The sequence below is a fragment of the Sporothrix schenckii genome, assembly GCF_000961545.1.
Source record: "Sporothrix schenckii 1099-18 chromosome Unknown Cont48, whole genome shotgun sequence".
In the NCBI taxonomy this organism is placed as follows: Eukaryota; Fungi; Ascomycota; class Sordariomycetes; order Ophiostomatales; family Ophiostomataceae; genus Sporothrix; species Sporothrix schenckii.
In genome coordinates this window covers 933,408-945,870 of record NW_015971149.1, presented here as the reverse complement: position 1 = coordinate 945,870, position 12,463 = coordinate 933,408, and the positions used below count along the sequence as shown (strand labels likewise).

Below are 12,463 nucleotides of genomic sequence, written 5' to 3'. Positions count from 1 at the left end.
ACCCTATCTAGCCTGCTTTAGTTATCTTGTAACTGTATTACCGTTCAGTATATTACTGGTTTATATGGGTGTATTTATATAGGAGTACTCTGTATTTTCGATTCAGGAGAAAAAAATTGTATATTCAAGACACTCGTTTCTGGCTCTTCTACTGCAGAGAAAAGTCGAATACCGAGCGTTCGCGGGGGGACATCTAATAAATATTATGAAAAAGAAAAGCAGCAGGTCTGAAAATGACCACCGGGAGAGCCGTCGTAGCAGCCTCCAGACCAACTAAGACGAGAACCGGTCTTGAACGCCAAACAGTGAGAAAGTAGCAAAGAAAGAAAAATGAAAATGAAAAGGAAAATGGAAGGCGCCCCCAAAACAAATCAGATCCAATGAATGAAATCCAAAACAGTATATGATGTATATACCCTTTCCATATTAAAATCAAGTTGTCGTTTTGTCCAAGCGTCTGCCTTTTGTATCCCAAAGAAGTACGCCTTGTATTGTTATTGGTTGTCGTCGCTGTGGTCGTCGTTCGGTTGTAGTATTTTTATTCTACCGAGCGGCGGATGCGTAAAGAGATCCCCCACAAAAAATGAAGGGACATTTAAAAGAGCAATTTTCAACGCGTAGAGTTGAGTTCCGAAAGACATGGGGCGGCCTTACAGACAGCATTGGTACTCGGTCGCGTCCAAGTCGTTGAACAGGTGCGTGCGCGCGCCGTCGTCGGGGACCTCAAAGGAGCTGCCGCGGTACCGGCCAGTTATGTCGCGGTGGTTGCCGACGGTGGACGAAAAGGCGCTGCCCTGGACACCGATGAAGAAGCGGCTGCGCGCCATGATGCCCATGTCAATGGCGCCCTGGAAGTCAAAGGCCATCTTGTTGATCAGGCCGGCGGTCTCGGTGTCGTCGTTGAGCGTGGCGAGCTGCCACTTGTGCGTGGTGGACCAGCCGCGCTCGGCGGCGGCCTTGGAGAACATCTCAATCTGCTCCTGGTCGCCGCAGGCCAGGTAGACGGGGGGCTTCTCCTCGCCATAGTTGCCAAACATGTCCCAGGCGCGGTCGAGGGCGTCGAGGTCGACGCCGAGCTGGTGCTCGGGCGAGCTCCAGATGCTGTCGTTCTCGGCGCGGAAGTGCACGCCCATGTAGTTGCCGGCGTTGGGCAGGCGGTCGACGAGGCGCTGGACGACGGTGCGGACGTCTTCGCGGAAGCGGATCAGGTGGGACAGCTCGGTCCAGAGGCGCAGGTCGCGGCGCGTGGGGTCGTCGGTGATGCGGAAGACCAAGAACTCCGAGTCAATGTTGACGAGCGTGATGCCGCCGTTCTCGACGACGGGCTCCGGCAGCTTGGCCTCCTCTTCGGCCAGGCGGTCCATGTGGATCTTGAACTGCTCGCGGAAGAACTTGCTGTACGGCCGGCCGACCCAGAAGTAGCTGTGGAACTTTTCGTAAAAGGGCACCTCGGAGCACAGGATCTCGAACCGGCGGCGGACGGCGACGGTGCCGCCCTTGTCGGGGTTGATGTCGTCGGGGTGGAGGATCTTCATCTTGGGGCAGGCCTCGGCCATCTGCGTGCGCAGGTGGTCCATGTCATACCACTCGTCGTAGGGCATGTAGGCGTCGCCGTTGAAGAAGTTGAAGTCGAGCAGGTTCTTGGAGTCGCGCAGGGGCATGGTCGGCAGCAGTATGTGCGAGCCGGTCTCGATGGCCATCTTGAAGCAGACCTTGACCTGGGACATGATGGAGGTCATGCCGGCCGTGATGGCGACGCAGTTGACATAGGCCTCGTTCTCCTCAAAGTCGGCGGCCGCGCAGGCCGCGCGGAGCTCGGTGAAGGGAAAGATGGGCGGCTTCTCGGCGCCAAAGACCTGGTCAAAGTAGTTTTGGACGTGCTTGGAGGTGGAGGCGCCGGGCTTGCCGCTGCCTACGACGCCGGTGATGGACTCCTTGGCGGAGTTCCAGGCATCGGCAGGATAGGACTGGTATTCGCCGAGCGGCAGGAGCTTGAAGCTCCAGATGAGGACGAGGGCGAGGAGGAGGGAGGTCGCGAGACCAGAACGACGGCTGAACATGATTACGGCGTCGTGAGCATTCTTTGGTGGAAAAGACGTCCAAGACGCGGTGGGAGGGTTCGACAGTCAATGTCGGTACGGAGGGTCTAGGGTTTGTCGGCTGGAAAAGCAGTTGAATTTATGGGACGAAACGAAACGAAACGAAACGCGCGGCGTGTTTGGATGGACGGGAGAGCGAGTGACGGGACGAAACGACCGAGGGATGCGCGTCGCTGTTGGAAAGCTGCAATGGCTGGAAACACGGAAAAAGGGTCGTTGTCGAGCGGAGGGAGCCGAAGAAAGGGAGAACACGAAAAATGGGAGGGTGGGGAGAAAAGAAAAAGATTGGAGATATAAAAATAGGGAGGAAAACGGTGAAAAGGAGTGGCAAGAAGTGCCAAACGAGAGAATGGGAAGTGGCTTCGGCACGATCAATATTGAGATCAGAAGCTAGATCAGAAGCAAAAAAATGGTTTGGTTCAAAAAAGGCTGAGGAGAAAGGGGTTAGGGGAGACCAAAAGAGGCTCCAGGAGCAACAGAAAGAAAACGAAGCAGTATGTAAAAAGACCGATGCAGACAGATGTAGGCGCATTTGCGCCGTTTCCCATGCCCACTGGCTTGGAACTGGGAAGTTACGCCCAGGAGGTTGGCGAGATTGGCCACTCCTTCCCTGCTGGTGGGCGATCTCCAATTTTTTTTGGTGTACCTTCCGTGGTGAATGGCGCTGTGTCATCAATCCAACGCAGGAGCTAAGAGCGCCACGCATAAAGTACTGGGTACATTATATTGTCACTCACTGTACGCGAAACGCATACCGAATACGAGGCGCTACGCACTTGTCGCTTGTACCCTATACTCAGCACAGGATTGTGATACTTTACGGATAGGGAAACCCAGAGATATGATACCAGTCAGCGCAACCGCGAACAGTTGAGGACGTGACTACGACGAACGGAGTACAACAGGGGATGATGGTAAGTGTGCGCGAGGATTCTGATGCACATATTGCGAAGCATTGGCAGGACGCGCGCTGCGACGGCGAGTCAGCGATGCGTAATTTACACAGTAAATAGCCTCTGTAAGGCTGGAAGCGAACCACACATCAATCACGTCAAGAAACGAGAAGGAGCGACGGGGGGGCGGGCACTCTGGGAAATAAAGAATACGAAGCCCCTCGGACCTTCCGCGACGCACCAGAGGCAGTGTCACAGTGGAATCAAAATTGTGTGTTGGCCGTCCGGAGGAAGGAGCGAACCACAACCATTTCTACGCATGAGTATTCCGGAGTGTAATTTTGTTCCGGTTTGGTTCCTTGAGTTGCGTCAAAACTTTGCGGAAGAGGAAGACGAGGGAGGCTGCGCAATAGCACCATGGAAACCCCCATGGAAATGGGTTAATGAAGTTAATGTAGGACCTGCGACCTGGAACGCCCAAGGAATCGACACGAGCAAAAGAGTGGAGACTGCCAGGGAAAAGGGAGCTAGCGGCCAGGGCAGACGAAAGAATAGGGGCAGAGGGGGAGCGCGTCATTGTCGACTTTGGGGGGGGGGGGTTTGGGCGGTTTTGGCGGGTTTGGTGGGGGTTCTCAGGAGAGACCGCGTCTGCATCAGCGCTGCACCAAAGAGACGGATTGGAGATGGATTGGAGACGGATCTGTTGGTCGACAACCTCGACAATGGGTGTAGTTCTAGCAGCATGAAAAGGAAAAAGTGTAGGATCTCTACGGAGTACAGAGACTCGAGAGCTGCCGTTACTTTTCACGTGCATTTTTTGCCTTTTTGGCACATCCCGAGATCTGTTGAACGTTTGCTGATGTGGTTTTTATAGATGACCGTTTCCCGTCATTTTTTCATTTTCCGCGTCGTCTGCTTCTCCGTTCTGCTTTCTCGTATTGTTCATCTCACTGACAGGAGCGCGTGCGGGACAATGTAACCACAACCATAGTGTATGATCCATGGCATTTCTTGGCCCTGCATTGTCGAGATTATGTTCTTTGATTCTGTACACCATCCTTCGACGACCCCTTTGACAACGTGTCCAAGACGCACGGGGTTTTTTGGGTACGCTTGATGGGCAATCTAACAGGGGTTGAGATGAGTCCATGAGAGCCAATAATAGGATTCGTAGGGCTGCCTCATTTCTGAGCGGAAAGTGCGCAGTAACTACGACGTAGATCATCCGTTCTGGTCCGACTTATCTGCTTCTGGACACGATGAGTCTCACGCCATTCCCTGCTGTTCGGGAACTCTTCCGTTCCGTGAAAACGGTTTATTTGTTTCGTGGCCGGCGGTCTAGACTCTCCCGTCGTTTTCTTTTATGCCTCGGGACCTGCGGTTCCTTATGACGTACAAACAAAAGTAGTTGGCCCAACAGTCTTGACAGCCTTGCCATTGAATCACGAATCCGAGAGAACGAGACGAGGCAAGAGATACGACAGTCCGATAAGTATGCTGCATGCCCTCGTGGCAGGTAAACTTATAGGATATCACATCGTCCATTACCAGTCAGATTTTTTTTAATAAAAAGAGCGACTAACATGCAATACCGTTATGTTACTTGTCCATGTTAACCCCACGCGGTGTTGTCTGTTGAGGGCCGTTAGTCGACAAGATGCGGCAGCTCATAGCTGATATCATCGTAGAGGCTCAGTAAGAATGGTATGTATAAAAAAGGGAAGACGGCCAGGAAAGAAAATGCAAAAACTAACGTGAATGGACAGGGACAAAAAAAAAGCGAAGTATGGCTGGACTTGAGGGTGTGACTCTTGGATGTCGTTCGCATCTATCGCATTATCTTTTGGTATAATTCATCCGTCGGTCGATTTCCAGCCCGCACATGTCAAGCAAAGGGCGTGCGTCGGCAGGGCGTACGTCCCTCTTCCAAAGCAACATGGAAATAAAGAAGGCCGCTAGAAGCGCCCATAACTGGTAGCCTCGGGACTTTGAACGGCGGAAGAACGAAGAAGAGGGGGTCGTAGCCTGCAGCCATCGTCAAAGGCAGACAGAATGGCCCAATCGAGAGCGGCCGAAACAAATCATTGCCGGAAAGAAGAGTGCTGTGGGAGAAGAAGGAGGGTTCACTGCGTCGGCTTTGACTCATCGACAAGAATAACGTCCGAAACCAGAGGGGCCGATTCACGGCCGCCCAGACGGTTGTAGCTCGCCAAATGCACCACGAGAAAGAGGGGAATCCCGCTGTTAGCCGCGTCTAGTCGGGAAGGCCTGGGCAGCTGTGAACGCACATCTGCTGCAGGTCAATTGGGGAAACATGTAGGACGACGCACCTGTTTTTCGATGCGTCACAAAGTGTCGATAAAGCGGAGCTTTCTCTTTTGTGACTCGCACAGAGCATTGCATATATAATGGGCCCGGCCCGTCGAGAGTAGAAAGAAAGAAAAAGGTTTCGTGGAGACAACGACGAGACTGAAACTTGTTCGTCTCTTGTCGTCGTCGTCCGCAACTCCCCTCCTCGCCCACACCCATCTCCATCATCGTCAATATGGGATCGACTGCCACCGACTCGGCCCCGGCCCCGACCGGCAAGGTCGCCTTTGGCAAGCCCATGCGCGCCCTCTTCCCCTTTGCCCCGACCTACCGCAACCTCAACCATGGATCGTACGGCACCTATCCCTCTGCCATCGGCGCCGTCCGCGCCCAGTTCCTCGCCGACCACGAGGCCCGCGCCGAAATCCACAAGCGCCTGGACTGCCCGGAGCTGGTCCGCAAGGCCCGCGTCGCGTTCCAGCCGCTGCTCGGCGACAACGTCAATATCAACGAGGTCGTCATGGTCGCCAACGCCACCACCGGTGTCAACGTGGTGCTGCGCAACCTCGCGGTTAACTGGTCCGCCCCGGTGCCGGACGCGGGCGATGCCGTCCTCTACTTCACGTCCATCTATGAAGCGTGCGACAAGACCCTGCAGAGCCTGGCCGAGGCGGGCCGCGTGCACAACGTCAAGGTCCATGTGTCGTTCCCGGCCGACGACGACGACGCCGTCGTGCAGAAGCTGCGCGACGCCTACGCGGCCGCCACCGCACGCGGCCTCACGGTGCGCCTCGCCATCTTTGACACCATCGTGTCCGCGCCCGGTGTGCTGCTGCCGTGGGAGCGCCTGGTGGCCGCGTGCCGCGAGCTCGGCATCCTGTCGCTGCTCGATGCCGCGCACGCCATTGGCCACCTTGACCTGACGCACCTGGGCGACCCGGACGTGTCACCCGACTTTTTCGTGTCCAACCTGCACAAGTGGCTGTTTGTGCCCCGCGGCTGTGCCATGCTGTACGTGCCCTTCCGGAACCAGCACCTGCTGGCCACGAGCCTGCCGACGTCGCACGGGTACCAGAAGCCCGGCCAGCGGGGCGACCAGTCCACCGAGGCGCTCCGGGCGCTGTCCACGGCGTCGTCGCCGCCGCCCGACACCTACTTTACCAATCTCTTTGCCGAAGTGGGCACGCTGGACTACTCCCCGTGGCTGTGCGTCCCCGCCGCCGTCCAGTTCCGCGAGGAGGTGTGTGGCGGCGAAAAGGCCATCCGCGACTATTGCTTTGATCTGGTGCGAAAGGGCAGCGACCGCGTGGCCGCCAAACTCGGCACCGAGGTCATGGACAACCCGCGCAGCAACATACGCGCGTGCTACCTCAACAATGTGCGCCTACCGTTCAAGGTCTCCTCCGACGGCAACGATGACACCGACCCCGAGGCCGTGCCGCTCAACCGGTTCGAGGAAATGCTCGGCTGGTTGACGGCCTACTCCGCCAAGAAGTACGACACGTACTTCCGCATCACATACTATGAGGGCCACCCCTGGGTGCGTCTGAGCGGCCAGGTCTATCTCGAACCGGAGGACTTTGACTGGGCGGGCGACGTGCTGCTGGATCTGGTCGCGCAGATCAAAACGGGCGACTGGAAGAAGAAGGCTGACTAACCAAGAGCCGCGGGTGACGATAAATAATCATTTCAACGAAAGTAAACGATGGCTTGGAGAAACTATCCCATACCAAATCATATCTCGTTCCAATAGAGAAGACATGCCAATACATACGTCAATCGTTATACGCGCGAGACATCAAGAAAACGAGATGAAAAGAAACACAAGAACAGTGCAGAATCGATGACAACTAAACATTTCAGATCAATGCCACCAACGTGGCCCAAAATGCGTGTTGAAAGCCCGAAACGAGACAACAACCGAGTACATCGCATGTTGAGCGTCACCATCAGCCAGAGTTGTCCGTCTCGGAGCCCAATAATCTTGTGAAACTCTGTCGTGCTGTAGGAGATACTCTCACGTATCGTCCCCAAACTGGTTGTCGTCGTCGACATAATCGATGCCTTCCACTTCAGCGCCTTGGAGCCGCGCCGCCATGCGCTTGATGATTTTGCGGTCCGGCCGCATCGCCGCGAATGTCATCGGCGTCGTCAACACCCGTGCACCAGAGAGGCCGCCGCCGATGTTGCTCTTCTTGGACGCACCCCCGCCGCCTCCACCGGACATCAGCGCCTTGATTACTTGCAGTTGCCGCCCGGCCAGTTTCCACACGATGCTTCGCCTGTAGAGCATGCGGAACGCTTGGCTTGCTCGGATCAACGCCCAGTGGCTATATTCAGGATCGGCGAGGTAACCTTGCTGCAGAATCTGCGGGATTGTCTCGGCGCCTGCGTCCAGTTCCTTGAGAAGAGGAGCCTTCTTTCGAAGTCGGGAGGCGGGTGAGCCGGTAGCAGGCGAACCCGCCACGGCCGTCGATGAGGCATTGGCCGACATCGTCGGAAGGCGCACCGTGATGTCGCACCATTGCTGGTACACCTGGAGGAACCGTTGTCGGTAACCTGGGTCGTCGAATGCGTTGCCGCGGTTGCCTGAACCCTGCCCCCATTCCTTGATCTCTTCCTGCCAGCTCGCGTGAACAGCCAGTATGTCGCTTTTGAGCGTCTCGAAGATTTCGTTGCACACGGCCGACTTCGCTGCGAGGGCCTCAAAATCCTTGGCTGGTTCTGCTAGGTCCGCATCCCAGTAGCTGTTGTCGTGTCGTTCGCCAGCGGCATTGTCACGATTGCACATAACCTCGCGCATGTCGCTCAACGCCCGCAGTTCGCGCTGGATAATGGGCTCGGCCACGTCGAATTTGAGAAAGTCAATAATGTGGTCCATCTTCTTTGCACGCGCGCTGCGGCTTGTGCACTTGTACGCTGGTTTGTCCAGCCGCTTCGGTGCTGGCGAGCCCTCCTGGAGCCCCTCCAGCAACTCGACGCGCAGTCGGTCAAGGTCCTTGTCGGTAAAGTCGTTGCCCTGTTTGGCCTGGTCCACGAGGTCGCTCAATAGCGTGCTCAGCAGATTGGCCGTCTTGTCGCCGATGCTGCCGCGCATATAGCACAGGCCTTCCTTGTACACTGTCAGCCTGCCGAGGAGATTCTCCCTTGTGTTGAATGCAAAGCTGCGCTCAATCATGTCAGCCATGACCGGCGGCGGCAGATCCGCATCACCGCCAGCCCCAGGGGCCGGGGCTGTGAGTTGATCCAGCGTTGTGCGAATCTTTCGCATGTAACCCATCTCCACAAGGTCGTACTTTGGCGGCAGGGGCGCGTTCTCAAAGTTGCTCACGATGCGCGGGTCCCAGCAGACCCATGCCAGGTCGCCATCGTAGTCGCCTCCCGACAGCTTGTCCGCCAGCGGGCTGTTGCCTTTGCTCGAGAAGACGATGACGTCCTTGAGTGCGCAAAGCTCTTGTCGGAACACGGCGCGCACCTTTTGCATGTCACTCGTAAAGTGTGCAGGGACCCGCGCCACGAGCACGTCCGTGCCAACGAGCAGGGTGTCCGAGAACGAGCCGTCGTCGCCATGCTCGTCTGGCTCCGAGTCTGGTTCGACTTGGAACTTGGACGAGAAGCAGACCTGCACCTCTCCTTCCTCCAATACGCCCATGAAATCGACCACCATGAGCATGTAGGCCGTCCGGCCCACTCGGATGCTGAGCCTCTCGCTGAGCTTTTCACACCGCTGTTTTTGCATCTTGTACGCCATCTCCCACAGGAACCTCTGGGACAACGGGTCAAAACCACCTGCAAGTAGGAACTGAATGGCGTCCTCGTCTCTATCCGGAAGGCCGCCCAGAAACGGTACCTGGCAGTGGACGACATGGTCTTTTCGGTATTGAGCATTTTCGTATGCCCACGAGGCGAAGAGCAGCGGACTCTCGAGGGCTTCACGCTGCTCGGCTAGGTCACGTGTGAGGCCGCCCTCAAGGATGCCACCGAGAACGCGGCGCACGCGAGCCTTGTCGATGGCACGATCTTCCAGCAGGGAGATGAACTGCAGGTTGAGGCTTGCGGATCGCGCTTCCGATGCATACGTGCAAATCTCCAGCGTTCTGTGGCCGGCATCCAAGCCATCGCATTGCCACTTGCGTTGGGCAGGGTATGTTTCGATCCAGTCCTCTCGGCCAATGTCCTCCGTGTCTAGGATCCACATGCCTTTGGCGCTGCCTATGCGCCCCTGGACAGCCACCGGCAGGTCGCTGAGTTCCAGCGCGGAGCGTAGCTTGCGGGCCACGCTCAAGGACATGCGGGCCACACCGTCATTCATCACTACCCCTGTTGGAGACAGAAGATCCTTTTCGTGATGTATGATTTGACTCGGCTCAAACACAACGGTGGCCCGGGTCCGGCTGAGACCAAGTGCGATGCGAGAGAATAGCTTGAGGTACGGCTGCTTCCGGTTGCCTGGGTACTTGTTGCATTGCAGGAGCCAGTCCAACATTTGGTGCACGCGCAGTGGAGACGCAACTTGAGCTGGGGCGGACACCGGCCCGTCCCCCACACCGGCACCCATGCTGGCGGCCGCCGCCGGTTGTGAAGACGGAGAGAGACCGACTCCGTCTTCCGCAAACAGGTACACCCGGTTGAGCAGAATGACTTCTTCGGCCTCGCCTGGCCTAGAACGACTTGTGACTGGTATCTTCTTGAAGCCGTCCTTTGTGACATAGAAGGCTGCCCAGGTGCGCCCAGCAAACTCATGACGCTGGCGTGCAATCCAATGGTTGACCTCTCGAACAGCCTCATCTTGTTTGTGCAGGATATGTGGCACTAACCGTTGGGACGAGTGGTGGGAAGGCATCAAGATCTCGAGGTAGCGATCGGAGCCAAAGTGGCGGCTTAGTCGATGGGGAAGGTCAATGGAAAGAGGCTGCAGGTGAACGGAATACAGTGGCCCAGACGTGTTTTTGTTGAAGCCCATCAGGATTGTATACACAACGACTCTCTTCGTCCCACCGTAGGAAGTGTGTTCATTGAGAGCACTGTCCCAGGCTACCTGTGTCGACTGTTCCGGGAAGCGCTTTCCGGCAAACTTGGGATGCTGCTGAAGGGCATCGCGAAATGTTGCCTGGTCCTCCCACGTGGGCGAGTACTTCAGGTCGATATCTTTCAGCTTCACGCCACTGAGTAACGCGATACGTGTGGTCTCCCATATTATCGCGAAGGGCGCCTTCTTGAGCCATTCCGGAGTCGGGGCTGGGTATCAATCATTAGTGCAAGCCGCAAAATGAAGTGTAACATGACAGGAGAGAGGAGGAAACCCACGAAAGACACCACTGAGTCGATCCCATAAGCCTGGCACAGGATGTGGCGGACCTGGCTGCGGCTCTCCCGGCGCATCGCTGTATTCTTCTTCGGAAAGTTGCAGATCCTCCATCTCTGGGATGCTTGAGTACGCCGTACTCGACGGCGAATTAGGCTTCTGGACATCCGTTATGTCATAGAGGCCAAAGGACTCGTCAAGGGCCTCGAGTACGTCGTCGGAGGCGGCAAATGACTCTTGTGATGGCGGTCGGCGTAGAGGCGCCGGTGAATACTCCTCGTCTGAAAAAACTTCTGTCTCGTTGCCTTCATCCTTGTCAGGCTCTGCATCTGCGCCAACCGTGGTCTGGCTATCAAAATACCCGTCGACGGGGCCCTCAAAGGAGTCTAGAGCGGAGTACATGGAAGACGATGTTGACGATCCACCAGAGCTCCGAGGTCTGTTGTCTTCCGGAACAAATACGTCAATGTCTTGCCTTTCAACAACGTCAGGTTCCGGCCTGGTCCGCACAACGGGCAGTCCGAAGCGCGAGACTACAGGCACCCGGTCAATGTCAGCCGCCAGCTGTGCATCATGGACAGGCGCATTGACGTCAAGTACAGCCATGGCAGGTGGAGGTGGTCTCCGTGTCGGACTCGTGACCGGCTGGAGCAAAACGTCTCGTGAAGCCTCAAGGAGCGAAAGCAGAAGCTCCTGCATGGCGATCTGGTCCTCCAGGCCCTGGGCCCGAGGTGCGTTATCCATCTTTGACGATGGCAGAACACTGCGGGTCACTCGTGTCTTGCGGACCCAGTTGGCATTCTGATCGCAAACCTTGGCGTCAAAGTCGTCAAGCACGGCCTGCAGCCGGTCGGGCCCCCGGTAGTGAAGAAAGCGGAGCAAGTCGGTGATTCTGCTGTGGCGCCCAAAGTGGGCATCGACTCGACCCTTGCGCGCCTTGTCTGCTGGAGAGCCCTCTGCAAATGGCACGCCCAGGTTGTAGATTCCATTGAGCTTGGCGACGTGCCCCCGGCCCGGATCACCTCCATTCTCCTTCACCTTGACAGGCGTGACAGGGGCCGCAACCGCGGCCGGCGGCTGTGGTGGCCGATCTCTGGGTGTCGGGACCATGGCGTCGGTCTAGGAGGCCTAGCCCTGAGAGACTGTGGTGATATACGAATGTTGGCAAGAGGAGCTAGAGGTTGCCCTTGCGCGGGTCGGGCCTGGGAAGGGGTGGGCGGGAGCGCTAATGGCGCAAACGGCATACTAAAGCGCGCGACCACGCATGAGGCACCAGGTGGGCCTTCCGGCTTCTTGCTGGGACCTGGAGAGAATGGTCCGCTATGAAAGTGAAAACGGTTCAGGGAAGCGAGAGACGGCTGTGAAGAAGGTCACTGGTTTCCGGCAAGTGGACAATTCACAACTGGGTGCAGAAAGAATGTCAAACGGGCAAGACAACAGTTATCTCAGGGCGGGCACAAGCGAAAGGCATTGTAAGACCAACACAAGAAGCTGGTGACGGTTGCCAGGATGTATTTAAGTTGAGGCGAAAGTGTCAGGTCGATACATTGTTACCTTGTTTTAACCTCTAGCAAAATGAATCTCTCCGCTGGGAAGGCGCCTAGAGTCGTTCTTTCCCATCTTGGACATTTCCCCCACGCCGGAAAGGCTGTGGGGTGTGGTTGCACTCAGGGGGAAGGCACAACTAGGGTGTGAGCAATAAACAATGCAAATGGGCAGGGGCTGAGCGCTTACAGGAAGCCTAGAGGGAGGAAAGAAGGAGGGGGGGTTTGCGGGTGGATTCCGCGCAAAGTGTTTGCATGTCGACACATTCTATCACACCAGATAGACGCTGCGTGTGCCATTGCCAATGTCAA

At 56.5% G+C, this 12,463-nt stretch overlaps 3 protein-coding genes across 3 annotated transcripts; 1 reads left to right on the top strand and 2 right to left on the bottom strand.

Moving 5' to 3' along the window:
- Nucleotides 1-650: 650 nt before the first annotated feature.
- Nucleotides 651-2,060, bottom strand: SPSK_01144 (uncharacterized protein; the record flags this gene model as incomplete). The annotated part of the gene is made up of 1 exon (XM_016728075.1): nucleotides 651-2,060. The coding sequence occupies one exon, from the start codon at nucleotides 2,058-2,060 to the stop codon at nucleotides 651-653; it is 1,410 nt and encodes a 469-aa protein (XP_016584167.1).
- Nucleotides 2,061-5,537: 3,477 nt separating this feature from the next.
- Nucleotides 5,538-6,959, top strand: SPSK_01141 (isopenicillin N epimerase; the record flags this gene model as incomplete). The annotated part of the gene is made up of 1 exon (XM_016728072.1): nucleotides 5,538-6,959. The coding sequence occupies one exon, from the start codon at nucleotides 5,538-5,540 to the stop codon at nucleotides 6,957-6,959; it is 1,422 nt and encodes a 473-aa protein (XP_016584166.1).
- A 360-nt stretch (nucleotides 6,960-7,319) lies between these two features.
- Nucleotides 7,320-11,717, bottom strand: SPSK_00981 (RNA-dependent RNA polymerase; the record flags this gene model as incomplete). Its single annotated transcript, XM_016727913.1, has 2 exons — nucleotides 7,320-10,540; nucleotides 10,610-11,717. The coding sequence occupies 2 exons, from the start codon at nucleotides 11,715-11,717 to the stop codon at nucleotides 7,320-7,322; spliced, it is 4,329 nt and encodes a 1,442-aa protein (XP_016584165.1).
- Between the last annotated feature and the right edge of the window lie 746 nt (nucleotides 11,718-12,463).